We start from the raw sequence: 20,768 nt of genomic DNA, 5'->3' as shown, positions 1-20,768 counted from the left end.
ACCTGCAAAGGACTCTATAAAGGCTCTTGTGTCCCCCATAAGGGAATAAGGGCAGATTTTGTTTACAACAGGTACCTATTTATCTTCTTGCACTTTGTGCTTTCGAACTGCTAGGTTGGCAGGAGCAGAAACAGAGCAACGGGAGCTCACCCCATTGCAGGGATTCGAACTGCTAATTGAACTTGCTAATTGGCAAGCCCTAGGCTCTGTGGTTTAATCCACAGCGCCACCTGCGTCCCTTATTGAGGACAATACGTTTTTGCAAAGTGGGGCTCCAAAGCAGGCACAGTCCAGCTGGGGCAAAGAATGAGTTTATATTCCCTATGCACACGTTCCCTCCCTCGTCTCCCCATTGGTTGGGTGCTACAAGGTTTTCCTTCCCCCAATTATCAAGTAACAGACAAGAGGCTGAACGTGGGGAGAAACTTCTCCCTCCTCAGAGTTGCCTCCACTTCCGGCTTCACCAGCAGAGATAAAATTGGGGCTTGCAAAGGAGGGAGGGAGGGGAGGACGCGAGAAGCGGGGCTGCATCCTGCGGAGGCGGAGGAGGGGCTTCTTCCTAATCAAGCCTCCTAATTAAGCGCCCTCACTCCCTGCCTCCCCCGCGGGGGCTCCCATTCCCGCCCCCGCTGCCCAGGATTTCGGGTGAGTGCAAAGCCAATGGCGGGGAAGGAGGGAAGGGGCTTTGCGAGGGGGTCCAGGATGAGAAGCCCCGGGACGGGGAGAAGAGAAGGGAGGGAAGGGAGCTGTTTTCTTGAAGGGGGCCTTGAAGGGGAGGGGGGGGAGAAGCTTCCTCCTGCAGGGATCTGGTGCAAAGGGAGTTGCAGGGAAGGAGGCGGGAGAGGGGTGGGCATTGCTGGCCAGGATCGCCTTAATAGTATAAATTAAATTTAGTATCTATACCCCAGCAGAAGTCCCCTCGGAGGAGGACCTTATCTTTAGGCAACAGGGGAAAGCATTGCTCTTCTCCCAGGGGTTTGGCTCATTAAAGAATCTATGGACTGCACACCAGCATGGGGGGGGGGGCGGGAGGGTTGTCGTTTTTATTTCTTACTCTGCTATGCATCTCTGTGTTTTTCTCTTGTAAGCCGCCCTGTGATCTTTGGAAGAAGGGCAGTATAGAAATGTAAAGAATAGCTGTAAAAATAGGAAGCCCTCTTGCGGTCAAGGGGGGGGTGGGACAAAGTCATTGATCAGCATGCATAACAGGATGGGCTTAGGAGGGAATAATACTAATAAGAATAAGAATAAATAATTCATTACTTGCACCCTGCCCATCTGACTGTGTTGCCTCAGCCACTCTGGGCGGCTTCCAACAAAAACACACCAAAATTTAAAACATCGAAAACTTTCCTACATAGGGCTGCCAGCAGAAGACTTCCATTTTGTAGAAATGGCCTTTAAAGAAATGCCCTCTTTCAGGAGTCCTGTGGTGTAAACGTGTATGTTGTCCTCTAGGTCCAAACACATAGTAGGAGCAAGCAGTGCTCCAAAGTGCTTCTCTTGTGAACTTGCCATCTAAGTTGTTTACTCCTGACCAAAGCTCCTGTTTCCCAAAAGGACCGGAAGGGGGGGGGGTCTCCTCACCACTTTTAACCCCCCCACTCCCACCGCATGGAAGGCAGAGGACGTGTTCTGAAGTGAACCAGGCGCTGCAGCTCCTTCCCCTCTCACTGGGCTGCTGCAAGAAAAGGCAGCAGAGGAGGAAATGGATGGGTTTTAAGGCTCTTCCTGCCTCTCTCCCCTGAGCAACAAGAGCAAAGGGTGTTTGTAGGGCAGAACGACAGAGGAGGAGTCAGGGAGGACAGAGGGAGCAATGGGCGGATCCCCCGCCTCTCCCAGGGGGTCCAGATGCAAGCAAGGGGCTTCCTTCTTCTCCATGCAAGGGCCACCCATGTATTCAGAGCAGTCCTTTGCAGGTTAACACTTATGTTCTATGGGATCTACTCTCAGGCCACTAATGTGCATACCATGCCAGCCTTAGGAAGGGAGGTGGGACAGGCAGGTGAAAGAAATTGCCAAAGGTGTTTGAAAATGAGTGGGGGCTCCTGGGAATTGGTCTTTTTGTATGCAACAACTGCAGTAAGGATGCTGATTGGCAAGGGATAGAAAGGAGATAAAATTCCATCAGAAGAGGAGTGGCAAGTAAAAATCCTTCAATATATAGAAGTAGCATAGATGACGGAAAAGATAAGAAATCGATTGACCCAAAAGTTTAAAAGGGAATGAGAAAGCTATAGATAATATTTAAAACAACAGTGTCCTCTTATAAAAACTTTAGAATGTTTCAAATAACTCATAATTGAATAAGGTACAAAGAATTCAGACAATATTTAAGAAAGATAAAGTTTATTGAAAAATAGAGGCAAGTAATTAAGAAAATTGCCAACCTAGCAGTTTTTTTGTTTAAATGATATTTATTCAAAGTTTCAAAAATATATAAATACAATAAAGAACAGAAAAGTACAACAGAAAAAAGAAAAGAAAAAACTAAAAAATTAAAATAAAAAAGGAAGAATACACATCCCATATTACATCTTTTCATTTGCTTGTTTCTTGGACCTCCTCACACCTCCCTTTTTGTATTCTAACTTAATTCGTTGTTTCAGCAAATTCTTCCCATATTTCTCAATTTTTATTTAAATAATTTGTCTTAACAATCTATCTTATTAATTAATTCAACATATCCTTTCCATCTTTTACCATATTCTGTTATTCAATTTACCTTAATTTATTTAACCTTATCTTACCTTAAAAACCTTAAAATTCAAAGTTTAAACCATATTTATACATAACTCCTTAAATCCTTTCTACTAAAGCCAATTAGTTCCTTTCCAGCATTTCCCCTGATATTTCATTAATATTACACTAATTCCAAAAATAAAAAGAAGAAATTTTCCCCTAGTTATTGTCCAACGTCCCTTTTTCCTGGTTTCGGGTTATGTCAGTCCTTTCTATACATTCCATCCAGTCCATCAATCTGGTGTTCTTATATCCGAGGCCCTTAAGTCTCTTCTATGCCCCTTCTGCAGATTTTCTTGTTCTTGTTTGTAGTTGCACTCTTCCTTGTCTTTTGTTGGTTTCTTTCTTAATTTCTTCCCTTTCTCCTTGGGGAGTGGGTCTCCGGGGGATTCCAACCAGTAATAATCTCCATTTTCCTTCATCAAGCCAGCCCATTTCCCACAGTCCCACTCCCTGTCATCATCGTTGTATTCCAAAAAGTGATTGTCCAAAAAGTAATTGTCAACATGTTTCATAGTCCCACCAGAATTAAGAGCTTCTTTAACTCCAAACACTTCCAAGTACACTCCAAGTTCAATCTTCCAATGCAACAACTTTTGCTCCTGCAGGACTTTGGATCTCTCCATTTGTGTTGCTTGGGGTGCGATCACAACCTCTTCCATCTTCCTCTGCCCTTGCACTTGCCCAATCAAACCAGTTTCCTGAATTAGTCGCTGTATAATTTCTTTATCCTTGTTTCCTGTTAATTCATATTCACTGGCTACGGCAGTCATCAAGTCCAACTTCTCATTCATCAAATTCATCCTCTCATGCAACTGCTCCAGCAAAGCATTTGTCTTGTCAAGGGCAGACACCAAAACTTCCAACACATTTCTATTCAAGGTGAAACGACTGGTCCCACGATCTCAATCTCGCAGCTGTAACGTCTCCAAGTAAACTGCAGCAACAAACTGACAAGCTCCCTCTAGGGCAGTGTTTCCCAACCTTGGGCCTCCAGCTGTTTTTGGACTACAACTCCCATCATCCCTAGCTAGCAAGACCAGTGGTCAGGGATGATGGGAATTGTAGTTCAAAAACAGCTGGAGGCCCAAGGTTGGGAAACACTGCTCTAGGGGACACAATTTCTATTTGTATCCATCTTTAAAACGTATCCAACAAAAGAAAATTACTTTCAATTTTCAAATACTTGTTTCTTTAAAATGCAGAAATCAGCATTGAAGTTAATTTGTTTCTCTTTTTTTGACTATCTGCCAAAGTGCTCCACTTTCAATAAATGGACGTCTCCAACAGTTTCTGTCCTGACACTCCGTTCCCAGGTTTGAGACGATGGAAACTTATACTCCTTTACTCTCTCTCCTGCAGGCTTAAACAGTCAAATCCCCCCCCTTTTCTCCTGCTTTCCAAGGGGGTTTTATTGGTTGTAGATGCAGGAAAATTCAATCTTTAAAACAACTTTTCCAGGCTCTTAGATTGTAAGGTTTTTGCTTCAGTCTATTTACAAAAAGTGGAAGGCGGACTTCCTGTTTAAACCTTCCCGCTTCAGTGCCTAATTCAAGAATTTCTTGATCCAATTTTCCGTTTTTACTCACGGGTACTTGTTTAGAGTCCGAATGACAACAGGAAAAAGTCAGCGCTCTCCGGCGATGGCTATGCGGCTTCCCTCCATGAAAGTAGCAGTCGGTTCGCTGCACCGCGCTGCTCACCCCACTTCGCTCCGGAGCCCCAAAAAGGGGTTTCCCTGCGAGTAGGGGAGGCGCTCTTGGTGCTCTGCCGAACCCCACATTCCCAGGCTCCTCCACCTGGGATTTCTAGCGGGTCCCCACCTTCGCCGCGGCAGGAAGACCCAGTTTCCACAGAGCCCATTCCTCTGATCGGAGGAACTCTGCCATTCGCCGATGGCGCTAACCCGGATGTCCGCCAACCTAGCAGTTTGAAAGAATGTCAAAGTGCAAGTAGATAAATAGGTACCGCTCCGGCAGGAAGGTAAACGGCGTTTCCATTCGCTGTTTTAGTTCGCCAGAAGCGGCTTAGTCATGCTGGCCACATGACCCGGAAGCTGAGTGCGGATAAATGCCGGCTCCCTCAGCCAGTAAAGCGAAATGAGCGCTGCAACCCCAGAGTCATCTGTGACTGGACCTAACGGTCAGGGGTACCTTTACCTAATTAAGAAAATAAATAACCTATATCAAGGAAGTCGGAAGTAGATGGCTGGAATAATTTTGTGCATTCGTGATGTATGGTTCTCTTTCTTTTTGTAAGAAATGTATTGTGCTTTTTTGTTTTGTTTCTTTTCCTTTTTATAAGCCTTTGGTGTGTGTGTGTGTGTGTGTGTGTGTTGATTTTAAACCAATAAAGATTGAATAAACAAAATAAAATAAATAAAAAAGGAAGGGAGGTGATGAAAGGAATTGCCAAAGGTGATCGAAAATGGGTGGAGGCTCTTGGGAAGGGGGTGCCCAATTGGGGCTTCTCCAGGGGCAGCAGAATGACTCCCTTGGCTTCTTCTTCTTCCCTCCCTCCCAGGAAGCTGCAACTTGCTCTGGATTCTGTGCTCCTCAGGAAGCTGAACCTGCAAACCTAGCTGAGACTGAACCTGCAAGCCTGGCCAGGATGGAAGGAGGAAGATGGACGGTTGACCTGGTCAGGCTGTCTCCCGCATCCCTCCCCACAACCTCTGAGCATTCCCTCCCAGGACCCTTGCAGAAATCTGGTGAGTTCCAGGGGAGAGGAGATGGGGACAGGGATAGATGGATGGTGGAGGGAGAAAGAGGAAAAGATGGAGAGGAGACAAATGGAAGGAAGTTCCTGACAGGAAGAAGGAAGGGGTGAGGCCTTCTCCAAAGCAGCTCTTTGTTTCTTGAATCCCTTTCATAAAGTAGTGGGGGCAGATTTTCTTCCTCCAGGATTTTAAATCTTAGGAGTTACAGTGGTACCTTGGTTATCAAACATAATCGGTTCCAGCAGTCTTCCAAAACCAAAGTGTTCCAAAACCAAGGTGCGCTTTCCCATAGAAAGTAATGCAAAATGGATTAACCCGTTCCAGACTTTTAAAAACAACAGCAATTTAACATGAATTTTACTATCTAACAGGACCATTGGTCCATAAAATGAAAGCAATAATCAATGTTCTGTACCATAATATAAGACAGTATTGTAGATGATAAAAATTAAAATTAAAACAAAAAACAAGTCACAGTCAAAAATGAAAAAGCCACACAAACAAAAATGGAAAAAATAGTAAAACACTAAAGCACCAAATGTCACCTCAGAACACTCCAACCAGAAACAGCTTTAATATTCATGGGGGGAACCTTAAATTAGCTGTGCAAGGGTACAAATGGGATGAAAAAAGCCTTAATTATAATGGAGGGGACCTAAATTTGCTGCGCAACAGTAAAAATGGCAGCTCAGGAGCACGTTCGGTTTCCAAGGCAAAGTTCAAAAACAGGAACACCTACTTCTGGGTTTGCAAATGATGAATCAACAGAAGCATAGTTAATGTCCTAAGTCCCTTTCCCATTTCGTCATAACTAATTTGGCCTGTTCATCCTTTGTATACCATTCTAGGGTCAAGTTATACGTTTCAGACAGATTTTTTATGTTACTTCCTAAGAGTTCTTTTTGAAATTGTGATGTCTCATAACTAAAACCTTTCTTTTCGTCTATCTTTTTTAAAAAAAAATTAAATGAATTTTAATTCTCTCCCCGATGCTTTTTAACATCTTTATGCGCATCTTAATTCTCTCCCCGATGCTTTTTAACATCTTTATGCGCCCCCTCGCCCAGCTTGTCCGGAGTTTTGGGCTGGGCTGCCATCAGTATGCTGATGACACCCAACTCTATCTGTTGATGGATGGCCATCCTGACTCGGCCCCAGACACACTGATCAGATGCTTGGAAGCTGTGGCTGGATGGTTACGTGGGAGCCGGTTGAAGTTAAATCCTTCGAAGACAGAGGTCCTCTGGCTGGGACGGGATGATATGGGAATGAGGGGGCAACTCCCATCTCTTGCGGGGGTGCAATTAGTGCCAGCACCGTCCGTTAAGAGTTTGGGTGTAATCTTCGATACCTCCCTCTCCATGGAGGCGCAGATTGCAGCTATTACAAAGGCGGCATTTTTTCATCTCCGCCAAGCTAAGCAGTTGGCTCCTTACCTCTCTCGCCCTGACCTAGCTACTGTGATCCACGCGACGGTCACCTCCAGACTGGATTATTGTAACTCGCTCTACGTGGGGCTGCCCTTGAGACTGACCCAAAAACTCCAGCGGGTGCAGAATGCCGCAGCGAGACTCCTTACGGGGTCTTCGCTTAGAGATCACATTCATCCGGTGCTATACCAGTTGCACTGGCTCCCGGTGGAGTACAGGATCAGGTTTAAGGTGCTGGTTTTAACCTTCAAAGCCCTATACGGCCTAGGGCCCTCGTACCTACGGGACCGCCTCTCCTGGTATGCCCCACAGAGGAACTTACGGTCTTCAAACAAAAACACCTTGAAGGTCCCAGGCCACAGAGAGGTTAGGCTGGCCTCAACTAGAGCCAGGGCCTTTTCGGCTGCGGCTCCAACCTGGTGGAATGCTCTGTCACAAGAGACAAGGGCCCTGCAGGACTTGACATCTTTCCGTAGGGCCTGCAAGACAGAGTTGTTCCGCCAGGCATTTGGTTAGGGCGCAGCCTGACTCCCTCCTTTGGCAACCTTTACAAAACTTTATGGCTGCCATCAATCTTGATTTTAATTAATTTTTATAATGTTTTTATAATGTCGCACTATTTGGTGTTGTTAGCCGCCCTGAGCCCGGCTTCGGCTGGGGAGGGCGGGATATAAATAAAATTTATTTTTATTAGTATTTTATTAGTATTTTCCACACAACAACAACAACACAAAAGCTATCAAAACTAAAAATACACAACACACAGAAATCAACATTTGAAAACTAAAAAAACAAAAAAGCAAAACAAAACAAAACAACAAATCCATTTCTTACAAGTTAATATTATAAACACTAAAACAACAAGACATTGACTTCCACCAATCCCACAGCACCTCCTTTATCTCTCATTGTGTCTTCCTGTTTTCCTGTTTTCTTTATCCACTCTATCCTAACATCTAGATATAAATCCTTCTTTCATATCCTTTCACTTCACAAGGTTATTCCAGACTCAGCCAGATTTCTGCCCTTGAACCTTGACTTTTGAGGCACTCCCATTTAGGCACTCCCATTCTTTTTTTACTTCACTTTTGGGTTTTTGTCTTATTATATCTGTCAATTTGGCTAATTCTAAGTATTCTGAGAGCTTACATAGCCACTCTCCCCTAGTGGGTAACTGATTCCCTTTCCAGTACTTAGCCACCAGGATTCTTGCTGCAGACGTTGCGTATAATAATAATAATAAGAAAATAATAAGAAATAATAAGAAATAATTAGTTTTGTCTTTTGGGATATTGTCATTTAAAATTCCTAAAAGGAATGCCTCTGGTCTTTTACTATATGATATTCTTAATATTTTCTTTATTTCTTTGTGGATCATGCTCCAAAATTTCCCAATTTCGGGGCATGTCCACCACATATGGTAGAAGGTTTCTTTTTGTATCTTGCATCTCCAGCACTTATTATTGTATGTTTTATTCAGTTTTGCAAGCCTTTCTTGTGCCAGGTACCACCTGTGATACATTTTCATATAGTTCTCTCTTATTAAGTAACATGCTGTAAAATTTATATTTTTTGTCCATAGTCTTTCCCATTCATTATATTCAATTGGGTGGCCCTGATCTTGTTCCCATTTTTTAATAGCGTCTCCTTTTTTCTCCTTTTCTACATTCCCATTTTGTAACAGTTTATATATTTTTGAGAGAGTCTGTTGGTTATTATATAAAATTTCTTTTTCCCATACCAATATTTTTTTTTATCAAACCCATTAAGCTTATTATCCTTCTCAAATATTGTTTTTAATTGGAAATATTCTAACCAATTCACCCCCTCTCTTTTAATTCTTAAAATTTCTTTACTGTTGGGCAATCTTTTATCTCTTCTACGAGTTCCCTATATGTTAGCCAGCTATCTTTCATGTTGCTTCTATGCAAGGCTGAGGACTCTATAGGTGATAGCCACCAGGGAGTTTTGGCTGTTACTATTGTTTTATTTCTTTCCCAGACTTCGAATAGGGCCTTTCTCACCAAATGATTAGTGAATCCTCTATGTGCTTTTATTTTATCGTGACCCAGGTAGCCATGCCACCCGAAAACTTTGTCCCAGCCCTCCAGGTCTAAGATTTCAGTATCTGTCAGTAACATCCAATCTTTCAGCCATGTCATGCATGCAGCCTCAAAATACAGCTTGAGGTTTGGGACTGCGAACCCGCCCCTTTCTCTAGGCTCCATCAGTACTTTAAACCTTACTCTTGGCTTCTTACCTTGCCAGATAAAATTAGAAAGATCCCTTTGCCAGCCTTTAAAACATTTTGTCCCGATAATTATTGGGATCGTCTGGAAACGGAAGAGCATTTTTGGTAGAATTGACATTTTTATCAAGGATATCCTTCCCCATAAGGACAAGTTCAATTTATTCCATTTATTTAGATGTCCTTTTATTTCCTTCCACTTCTTCACATAGTTATCCTTGTACAAATTGGTATTTTTTAATTTGTGATCCAGATCCCTAAATACTTAACTTTCGTGGTAATTTAAAGGCCTGTTACTCTTTCCAATTCTTCCTGTTCGTTTACCCCCATATTTTTCGTTAATAATTTAGATTTTTCTTTATTTAACTTAAAGCCTGATACTCTTCCATATTCAGACAATTTCTTTAGTGCTTCTGGTATACTTTCTTCTGGGTTTTCTGTTTACATTACATCGTCCACAAATGCTTTAACTTTATATTGTCTATTACCTAGACTAATCCCCTTGATTTTGGGGTCCTTTCTTATCGCTATTAGGAGTGTTTCCAGCGTCATAATAAACAAAAGTGGGGATAGAGGGCATCCTTCTCTGGTGCCTCTTTCAATTTGGAATTCTTCAGTTATTTCATTGTTAATTATTAACTTAGCTTTAACTTAAAGCCTGATACTCCTCCATATTCAGACAATTTCTTTAGTGCTTCTGGTATATATTATTAACTTAGCTTTCTAGTTTTCATATATCACTTTAATACCATTCAAAATTTTGTTCCCAAGTTTCAAACTTTCCACAGTGCGGACCAGAAAATTCCAGGCCACACTGTCGAAGGCTTTCTCCGCATCTACCAATAACATTGCCACCTTCTTGCTAGGTTTCATATCAATATATTCTAGAAGATCAATCACTATTCTTGTATTATTTTTTATCTGTCTCCCCGGTAAGAAGCCATTCTGGTCCCTGCCTATTACTCTGTTCAAACATTATTTCAATCTATTTGCTAACACACCTGCAAAAATTTTGCAATCAATATTCAGTAGGGAAATTGGCCTGTAGTTCTTTATAATATTTGGGTCCATTCCTTGTTTTGGTAATAAGGTTATCCACACTTCGCGCCAAGAGTCAGGAATTTTCCCTTCTTTCATTATCTCATTCATGATCTTTTTAAGTCTAGGGATTATTACATCTTCTAGTTTCTTATAATATGTAATTGGTATTCCGTCTGGGCCTGGTGATTTCCCAGTTTCCATTTTCCTTATCACCTCTCTTATTTCTTCTGAGCTTATGCACGAATTTAAATTACTTAATTCCTTGCCATCTATTTCAGGGATTTTGTTTTCTCTTACATACTCTTTAATTTTATTCTCATCTTTGTCTTCCAACTCGTATAATTTTTTATAAAAATTCCTAAGCATCATTTTTATTTGGTCCAGGTCTGTAATTTCTTTTCCTTGTTCAATAATCTTATTTATAACCCTATCCACTTGTTTCTCCTTTGTTAGCCAGGACAACATTTTACCGGGTTTATTTGCCGATTCAAAATACCTTTGTTTTGTCCATTTAATCTTATTTTCTACCTCTTTGTTTATTAAATTGTTTAATTGGGATTGTAAAATTTTAATATTCTGGATTATGCTCTCTTGTTTTGGATTTTTCAACAGTTCTTTTTCCTTCTCCCTTATCTGTTTATTTATTTCCATAGTATCCTTTGCTTTATCCTTCCTTATTCTTGCCATTTGTTGTATTCCAATTCCTCTCATATAGGCTTTACTGGTATCCCAGATGATTTCCCTGTCTGTCCCATGTCTCTCATTAATTTTGAAAAATTCCTTCAACAATTCCCTCATTTTAATCACCTTCTGCTCATCTCTCCAAATCTCATCATTCATCCTCCACCTCCCTCTCGTATGTTTTTTAAATCTTATGTGTATAGTAACGGGATTATGGTCTGAGAGAGATTTATTCAGAATCTTTGCTTTTACCAAGCTCAATGTCAATTTTTTCGAGCCCCAAATTGTGTCTATTCTCCCTCCCGATTTTTTATTTTCGGGAAAATAGGTAATATCCTTTTCAGTGGGGTGCTTCAATCTCCAGGTATCAAATAAATTAAGATTATCAGTCAACTGGAAGAGCGATAATGGTAGTCTGCCTGAGTTTGATTCCCCCCCCCTCTCGGTTCTATCCATTTCAATAGATATAACTCCATTCATATCTCCCATCATAATTATCTTTCCATTCTCATATTCCCAAAGCTTCTCTTCCAATTTTCTGTAAAATTTGGATTTATTATTATTTGGAGCATACACTCCTACCACTATGTTCTTTTCTTGATTTATTTGTATTTCTACACCTACTATTCTACCTTCCTCGTCTTGAAATATTAGTAGTGGACTTAACGCTGGTTTTACATAAATGACCACCCCTCTTTTCTTTTCCGCCGCTGCGGCTATAAACTCCAGGCCCAAGTTCTTGTTTTTTAGTACCCGAATATGATCTTTAGATACATGGGTCTCTTGTAGACATATTATATCCCATTTTCCTTTCTTTAAGGTACATTTTACTTTGTTCCTTTTCAGTTTACTGTTCAAACCATTAATATTCCAGGAAATACACTAAAAGGCCATACAGTTTTTGTCTATCTTAAAGATAGTGTTTAGTTGATGGTACTGTAACCAGTCAGTTACAGCTTCCCTTATCTCTTCAAAATCTTTTAATTTCAGTTGGTTTTCAGCTTTAGTTAACAGCTAAGTTGGCCAATTACTTCTCATATTCAATTTTTTTCAGAGATATTGCTTCCAAGGGGGAAAGCCACCACGGTGTTTTTTACTCAAGCAAATTTTTATACTTCTCCCATACCCTAAAAATTGATTTTCTTCCTATATGATTCTGAAAAGCTCTATGCACCTTATCCTTTTCCTACCATAAATATGCATGCTATCCATAATTCGTGTACTTTCAGATCTAAAGTACAGTTTCTGTGTTTTCCAATGTAATCCATTCCAGGTTCTAGCAGATACAAGATGCTTCATAATGAAGTTTCAAACCCGGCAGGGCGAAATCTCCTCCCTCTCTTACATCTGTTAATAATTTATTTTTAATCCTTGGTTTCTTCCCTTTGCAGAAAAACCTAGATATATCTTCTTGCCATTTTTCAAAGCATCCTGCGTTGCCTATTGCCTGGACTGATTGGAATAAAAATAACATTTTTGGCAAAACATTCATTTTTATTACTGCTATTCTTCCCCAAAACGATAAATTCATTCTTCCCTATATCTCTAAAGCTCTTTTTATTTCTTTCCACACATTCTCGTAATTGTCTTTAAAAATATTAATATTCTTAGCTGTCAAAAAGGAACCCCAGCGGGTGATCCCGCTGTGCTCCGGAGGCTTTGGATTCCTTTTGCTGAAGGGTAAGTGCCCCTTCAGCTAAGGCACAGCGCCCCTTTAGCTAGGAGGGAGGAGAAATGGAAGGGGCTCCGTTTCTCCTGCCGCTTCGCTGAAGGGGCGCTGCGCAGAGTGGGGGAGAGCCAGTGTGGTGTAGTGGTTAAGAGCGGTAGTCTCGTAATCTGGGGAACCGGGTTCGCGTCTCCACTCCTCCACATACAGCTGCTGGGTGACCTTGGGCCAGTCACACTTCTTTGAAGTCTCTCAGCCCCACTCACCTCACAGAGTGTTTGTTGTGGGGGAGGAAGGGAAAGGAGAATGTTAGCCACTTTGAGACTCCTTAAAGGGAGTGAAAGGCGGGATATCAAATCCAAACTCTTCTTCTTCTTCTTCTCTTGTTCTCCCCCTCTAAAACAAGGTGCGTCCTATAGAGCAAATACGGTAATCTTATTCTTGTTTAGTTTAAAGCCTACGGCCTGCCCGAAGTCCTGTATCTTTTCTAACACCTTTGCTGGAGTATTTCTGGGATCCTTCACTGTAATTACAAGGTCACTTGTAAAAGCTTTTAATTTATATGCTTTATAACCTACTGTTATACCTCTAATAAATTTCTCCACTCTTTCTCTCTCGCCAAGGCCTCTAATACCAAAATAAATAATAATGGTGATAGGAGATATCCTTCTCTTGTCCCCTTTTACACTTTACACTTTTCTGTTATAACCTTATTAACAATCAGCATGGCCTGTTGGTCAGAATGAATTGCATCAATTCCTCTCCGAAATGCTTCCCCACAATTCATTTTTTCCTTTTATCTTTTTCATAAAGCCCATGAAACATTATCAAAAGCCGTTTCCACATCTATAAACATTAAGGCCGCTTTTTTCTCATTTCTTAGTTCCAAATATTCAATAATATCAATTATATTCCTTATATTCTCCTTCATCTGACGTCCTGGTAGAACCCAGGCCTGCTTGTGATGAATTTTTTCTGCTAAAACACCTTTCATTCTACTGCCCAAAATATGAGCAATACTCTGTGGTCCGAAAGCGTTCTTGGTTGTATTTCTGCTTTTTTAATCTATGGACCTCCATCCTACAGGAGACAGTGATGGCCAACAACTTGGATAGCTTGAAAAAGAGGATTGGACTGATGTCTGTGCTCTGCCCTCGTGGTCCTAGGCAATAATGCTTCTTAATACTAGTTCCTGGAAAGCACAGGAAGGCAGAGGGCTCTTGTACTCAAATCCTGCTTGCTGGTTTCCCACAGGCATCTAGCTGGCCACTGTGAGAGCAGGATGCTGGACTAGGTGGGCCTTTGCCCAAATGAGCAGGCTCTTCTTATGTTCTAATACAGGTATCCCCCAACTTGGCCCTCCAGATGTTTTGGGACTACAACTCCCAACGTCCCTAGCTAACAGGATCAGTGGACAGGGATGATGGGAATTGTAGTCCCAAAACATCTGGAGGGCAAAGTTTGGGGGTGCCTGTTCTAATCTAGTGCAATAATTTTACAGTTACATGTGGCATAGTAACACTAAAGTTTTACTTCTTAGACATAGGAGAGATTGCTACTCGATCCAGTGATCATTTCCTCCCTGGGAAAGGAGAAATACAGAGATATGTCTAAGACGCTAATTCCACCATAGATTATAAAATAATGCAGTTTATTAAGTGTGAATGGAGTGATCATGTGTTGTTCTTGCCATTATCTCATCTGCATTCCTAAAAGTTTGGAACATAGAGAGGACAGTGGAGAAAAGAGACAGTATTAAAATAAGAGAAGGTGCATAATGGGATTGACATGTGTTCAGTTCCTTTCTTGTCTTTCCTGAAAGTCTTAACAGGATTCTTGCCCACTTCCAAACAGGTGAGGAAGATGATGGCCAGAATTCTATGGAGCCATCTTTGAATTCATTGGGAAGAACAAAGAAACAGTTTAAATGCCTGGAATGTGGGATGTGTTTTAGTCACAGTGGAAGACTGAGGACACATCAACGAATTCACATAGAGGAGAAACCATTTAAATGTACTGACTATTGAAAGAGCTTCATGGAAAATGGAACTCTTAGAAAACATCAACGAACTCACATGGGGGAGAAACCATTTAAATGTATTGAATGTGGAAAGAGCTTCAGTCAAAGAGGTGTCCTTAAAAGACATCAGCGAAGTCACACGGAGAAACCATTTAAATGTATTGATTGTGGAAAGTGCTTCAGTAGAAGTGAACACTTTAGAATACACCAACGAACTCACATGGGGGAGAAACCATTTAAATGTATTGAATGTGGAAAGAGCTTCAGTCAAAGAGGTGTCCTTAAAAGACATCAGCGAAGTCACACGGAGAAACCATTTAAATGTATTGATTGTGGAAAGTGCTTCAGTAGAAGTGAACACTTTAGAATACACCAACGAACTCACACGGGGGAGAAACCATTTAAATGTATTGAATGTGGAAAGAGCTTCAGTGAAAGTGGAGCACTAAGAAAACACCAACAAACCCACACAGTGGAGAAACCATTTAAATGTATTGAATGTGGAAAGAGCTTCAGTGAAAGTGGGAAACTTAGAATACATCAACGAACTCACACGGGGGAGAAACCATTTAAATGTATAGAATGTGGAAAGAGCTTCAGTCAAAGAGGAGACCTTAAAAGACACCAACAAACTCACACGGGGGAGAAACCATTTGAATGTATTGAATGTGGAAAGAGTTTCAGTAGAAGTGGAGATCTTAGAAGACATCAACGAACTCACACAGGGGAGAAACCATTTGAATGTATGGAATGTGGAAAGAGCTTCAGTGGAAGGGGAGACCTTAGAAAACATCAACGAACTCACACAGGGGAGAAACCATTTAAATGTATTGAATGTGGAAAGAGCTTCTGTGGAAGGGGAGACCTTAGAAAACATCAACGAACACACACAGGGGAGAAACCATTTAAATGTATTGAATGTGGCAAGTGCTTCAGTGGAAGTGGAGCTCTTAGAATACACCAACGAACTCACACAGGGGAGAAACCATTTGAATGTATGGAATGTGGAAAGAGCTTCAGTGGAAGGGGAGACCTTAGAAAACATCAACGAACACACACAGGGGAGAAACCATTTGAATGTATTGAATGTGGAAAGAGCTTCCTTCAACATGAACACCTTAGAATACACCAACGAACTCACACAGGGGAGAAACCATTTAAATGTATTGAATGTGGAAAGAGCTTCAGTCAAAATGGAACACTTAGAATACACCATCGAACTCACACAGGGGAGAAACCATTTGAATGTATTGAATGTGGAAAGAGCTTCATTCAACATGAACACCTTAGAATACACCAACGAACTCATACAGGGGAGAAACCATTTAAATGTATTGAATGTGGAAAGAGCTTCAGTCGAAATGGAACACTTAGAATACACCAACGAACTCACACAGGGGAGAAACCATTTGAATGTATTGAATGTGGAAAGAGCTTCATTCAACATGAACACCTTAGAATACACCAACGAACTCACACAGGGGAAAAACCATTTAAATGTATTGAATGTGGAAAGAGTTTCAGTGGAAGTGGAGATCTTAGAAGGCATCAACAATCTCACACAGGGGAGAAACCATTTGAATGTATGGAATGTGGAAAGAGCTTCAGTCGAAATGGAACACTTAGAAGACACCAACGAACTCACACGGGTGAGAAACCATTTGAATGTATTGAATGTGGAAAATGCTTCAGTCGAAATGGAACACTTCGAATACACCAACGAACTCACACGGGGAAGAAACCATTTAAATGTATTGAATGTGGAAAGAGCTTCAGTCAAAATGGACACCTTATGAAACATCAACGAACTCATATGGGAGAAACCATTTAAATGTACTGAATGTGGAAAGAGCTTCAGTCCATATAGACACCTTATAAGACACCAGCTAACACACGGGGAAGAAGCCATTTTAATGTATGGCATGTGGAAGGAGCTTCAGCAAAAGTAGAGCACTTAGAATACACCATCTAACTCATACAGGGGAGAAACCATTGGAACATATTCAGTGTGGGAAGAGCTTCAACTGGGAGGATAAACTTACATTACACTGGCAAACTCCGAAAGGGAGAAGCTTAAGTCAATATGGAACCTTAGGAAACACCCGCTAACTCACATGGGGAAAACCAGATTTATGAAACGTGGAAAAGCTTCAGAGGGAGTGGAGACCTTAATATTCATAAGATAATTCACACAGGTCGGAAACCATATAAATGTATGAAAAATTGGCAGTGTTTTCAATAATAATAATATTTTTTATTTGTACCACGCCCATCTGGCTGGATTTCCCCAGCCACTCTGGGTGGCTTCCAACAAAATATTGAAATACAATAGTCCTCCAGATATTAAAAGCTTCCCTAAACAGTGCAGCCCTCAGATGTCTTTTATAGTCTAGTGGCTGTTTTTTTCCTTTGACATCTGGTGGGAAGGTATTCCACAGGGAGGGCACCACTACTGAGAAGGCCCTCTGCTTGGTTCCCTGTAACTTGGCTTCTCACAGTGAGGGAACCACCAGAAGGCTCTTGGTGCTGGACCTCCATGTCCCGGCAGAACGATGGGGGTGGAGACTCAACTTCAGGTATACTGGATCGAGGCCGTTTAGCGCTTTAAAGGTCAGCACCAACGCTTTGATTTGTGCTCAGAAATGCAATGGGAGCCTATGTTGGTCTTTCAATACCAGTGTTATGTGGTCCCGGCGGCCACTCCCAGTCACCAGTCTAGCTGCCGCATTCTGGATTAATTGCAGTTTCCGGATCACCTTCAAAGGTAGCCCCACGTAGAGCGCATTGCACTAGTCCAAGCGGAAGATAACTGGAGCATGCACTACTTTGGCAAGACAGTCTGTGGACAGATAGGGTCTCAGCTTGCGTACCAGATGGAGCTGGTAAACAGAATTGACCTGCGCTTCCATTGACAGCTGCAAGTCCCAAATGACTCCCAGTCTGCGCACCTGGTCCTTTAGGGGTACAGTTACCCCATTCAGGACCAGGGAGTCCTCCACACCTGCCTGCCTCCTGTCTCACAAAAATAGGACATCTGCCTTGTCGGGATTCAACTTTAATATGTTAGCCGCCATCCATCCTCCAACCGCCTCCAGGAACTCACACAGGACCTTCACCATCTTCACTGGTTCTGATATGAAAGAGAGGTAGAGCTGGGTATCCGCATACTGATGAACACCCAGCGCAAACCCCGTGATCTCTCCCCGCGGCTTCATGTAGATGTTGAAAAGCATGGGGAGAGGACGGAACCCTGAGGCACCCCACAAGTGAGAACTCAGGGGTCTGAACACTCATCCCCCAACACCACTTTCTGAACACGGCCCAGGAGGAAGGAGTGGAACCACTGTATAACAGTTCCTCCAGCTCCCAGCCCCTCTAGACGGTCCAAAAGGTTGTTATGGCCGATGGTGTCAAAAGCCTCTGAATGATCCAGCAGAACTAGGAAACAGCTCTCACTTTTGTCCCTAGCCCGCCGGAAATCATCGTATCCAGGTCAGTTTCAGTCCCATGATGAGGCCTGAATTCCAACTGGAAGGGATCCAAATGGTCCACATCTTCCAGGCGTCCCTGGAGTTGTTCAGCAACCACCCAGTCAATCACCTTGCCAAAGAATGGAAGATTTGAGACTGGGCAATAGTTGGCCGTATTGGCTGGGTCTAAAGATTTTTTTTTTAAGAAGCACTTTAATACAGTGGTGCCTCGGGTTACATATGCTTCAGGTTACAGACTCCGCTAACTCAGAAATAGTACCTCGGGTTAAGAACTTTGCTTCAGGATGAGAACAGAAATCATACAGTGGCAGCAGGAGGCCCAATTAGCTAAAGTGGTGCTTCAGGTTAAGAACAGACCTCCAGAACGAATTACGTTCTTAACCAGAGGTACCACTGTAACTGCCTCTTTGAGTGTGTCTGGGAAGGCTCCCTCACAGAGAGAAGCATTCACCACCCCACGGAGCCCATCGCCCAGCCCTTCCCGGCTAGATTTTATGAGTCAGGATGGGCAAGGATCAAGGAGACAGGTGGTTGGTTTCACTAGTCCAAACACCCTGTCCACATCCTCAGAGGTAACAGATTGGAATTGATCCCACGCAACTTGACTAGACAGGACTCACCAGCCCCCGCCCTGCTCCCACGGGGGAGTCTACCTCTCCGAATCTGAGCGACTTTATTTGCAAAAAACATGGCAAAATCATTGCAGGAGATCATGTGCCCGTACCAGGCCCCATTGGATCAGATGGTTCCATTAAATTGCAAACTACCTGAGAGAGTCCCCTGCTGCTGTTTTCTGCAGATGCAGTAGAGGTGGTGAAGAAGGTTTTCTTCACCTTCGCTATCGCCATTTGGTAGGCTCAACGTTGAGCTCTAACCCGTGTCCGGTCAGATTCAGAATGAGGTTTCTGCCACTGGCGCTCTAGCCGTCTCGTTGCCCTCAGATCCATGGAAAACCATGAGGCTGTCCGGGCTTCATGCAATCGGAGTGGGCTCTTCAGAGCCAGACAGTCAATAGCCCTGGTTAACTCCACATTCCAACGGGCCACCAGGGAATCAGCTGAAAGGCCATCAACATGGGATAAAACATCCTCTACCACTCTCTGGAAACCATTTGGATCCATTATGTGGCGGGGGGACTATCCAAATCGGTCCCACGTTCCTGCAAAGGGGAAGGGTTGTGGAGAAGTCCAGTTGCACCAGGAAGTGATCAGACCATGGCACTTCTTTAGTTTCACTTTTACTTAGTGTCAGATCACCAACATCCATAGAGGTGAACACCAAGTCTAAGGCATGTCCGCGACACTGAGTTGGGCCAAACTTATTCAGGGGCAGCCCATGGAGGCCATGCTTTCCACAAAGTCCCAATCAGCCCCTTGTAAGGTTGTGTCGGCGTGAATGTTAAAATCCCCCAGCATAACCAAACTAGATGTTTCCAGGAGAACATCTGCCACAACCTGAAGCAGTTCGGGCAGGGAATCCTTGGTGCAGCAGGGAGATCGGTACACCAAAAGGAATCCTGTACTGCCCCTATTGTCCAACTTCAAGAATATGCACTCAGAGAACTGGGTCTTCCCAATAGGACGCCTGGTGTAAATTACTGACTTCCTACAAATCATTGCAAACCACCCACCCCCTTGCCCACATGACTTGGGTTGCTGTGCGTAAGAGAAACCTGGTGGACAAGCAGTGGCAAGGACAGGTCCACCTGCTTCATCCCACCAAGTCTCTGTTACACATGCCAGGTCAAGTTCTGCATCCACAATCAAGTCATGGATGGCAGTGGTCTTATGAATCATTGACCTGGCATTGCATAGCAGCACCTTCGGGTCATGTGGGTCTCCCTTGCTGATTCCAGTATCCATCCAAATGACACCAGACCCGGAGGCAGGGATAGTCCTCAAACTAAAATGGGGGGCCATGCTATTTGGTGACCCTCTTTTTTTCTTTTTTAATTTATACTTCTACATCACACAAACAAGCATTGAATAAATCGAACAAACAATAGAAAACAGAAGAAAATGCAAAAACTAAATTACAAGGATCTAAACATAATATGCAATCAAAAATACAAAACATTATATTCTCTCCAAAAAAGGAAAAAGAACGGGGAAAAAACACCAAAAAAGAAGAAGAAAGGGGGGAATGACTTCTAACTAACTCCATGTGGCTCTTTATTCTTCATGTCACTAGTTGACTGTAATGATTAATTTTTTGGAGAATTATTCTAATTACCTGTGAGATTTTTATTCTAAACTAAGCCAAGTATGAATCTGGAAATCGGTTCTCTTTGTATAATTTATGAAGACTTCCCACTCTCTCCTTATTTTCTCATTAGAATAACTTCTTATTAAACCTGTAAGTCTGGCCAATTCAAGATATCCTGACAATTTAAGAACTCTTTCTTCTTTTGTTTGTGTTATGTTACTTCTCCAATTTTTAGCCATTACTATCCTGGCCGCCGTTACTGCATACAAAAATATTCTTTTGGTTTCTTTTGGGATGTCTGTTGTTAATAGGCCCCAAAAACATTTCTGGTTTTTTGGGAAAAGTATGTCTTAACATTTTATTTAATTCTTCATTAATGGTATCTCAAAATTATTTAATTTTAGGGCACGTCCACCACATATGGAAGAAATTCTCTTCTTTAAGTTTGCACCTCCAACACTTTCCACTGGTGTTTTGGTACATTTTAGCCAATTTCGAGGGTTTAAGATACCATCTGTACATCAT

At 42.2% G+C, this 20,768-nt stretch overlaps 1 protein-coding gene and 1 long non-coding RNA gene across 3 annotated transcripts in view; both read left to right on the top strand.

Moving 5' to 3' along the window:
• LOC309365326 overlaps nucleotides 1–20,143 on the top strand; it is a 49,455-nt gene extending 29,312 nt beyond the window's left edge. The window contains exon 2 of the long non-coding RNA XR_014166010.1: nucleotides 17,255–20,143. This is a non-coding gene — a long non-coding RNA (uncharacterized lncRNA). The remainder of the gene's footprint in view (nucleotides 1–17,254) is intronic.
• Nucleotides 504–20,143, top strand: LOC309364633 (uncharacterized protein). Of its 2 annotated transcripts, XM_081902315.1 has the most exons (4): nucleotides 504–645; nucleotides 5,266–5,452; nucleotides 13,614–13,821; nucleotides 14,382–20,143. In XM_081902315.1, exon 4 carries the CDS (start codon nucleotides 14,564–14,566, stop codon nucleotides 16,376–16,378), a length of 1,815 nt encoding a protein of 604 aa, XP_081758441.1. In that variant the 5' UTR covers nucleotides 504–645; nucleotides 5,266–5,452; nucleotides 13,614–13,821; nucleotides 14,382–14,563; the 3' UTR covers nucleotides 16,379–20,143. The 2 variants fall into 2 exon arrangements, with proteins under 2 accessions (XP_081758441.1, XP_081758442.1); XM_081902316.1 differs by lacking the exon at nucleotides 13,614–13,821.
• Nucleotides 20,144–20,768: the final 625 nt, after the last annotated feature.

This window comes from Podarcis melisellensis (assembly GCF_964234715.1).
Source record: "Podarcis melisellensis genome assembly, chromosome: 2".
NCBI lineage: Eukaryota > Metazoa > Chordata > Lepidosauria > Squamata > Lacertidae > Podarcis > Podarcis melisellensis.
The sequence above is the reverse complement of the archived record's forward strand: the minus strand, read 5'-3'. Positions and strand labels throughout refer to the sequence as shown.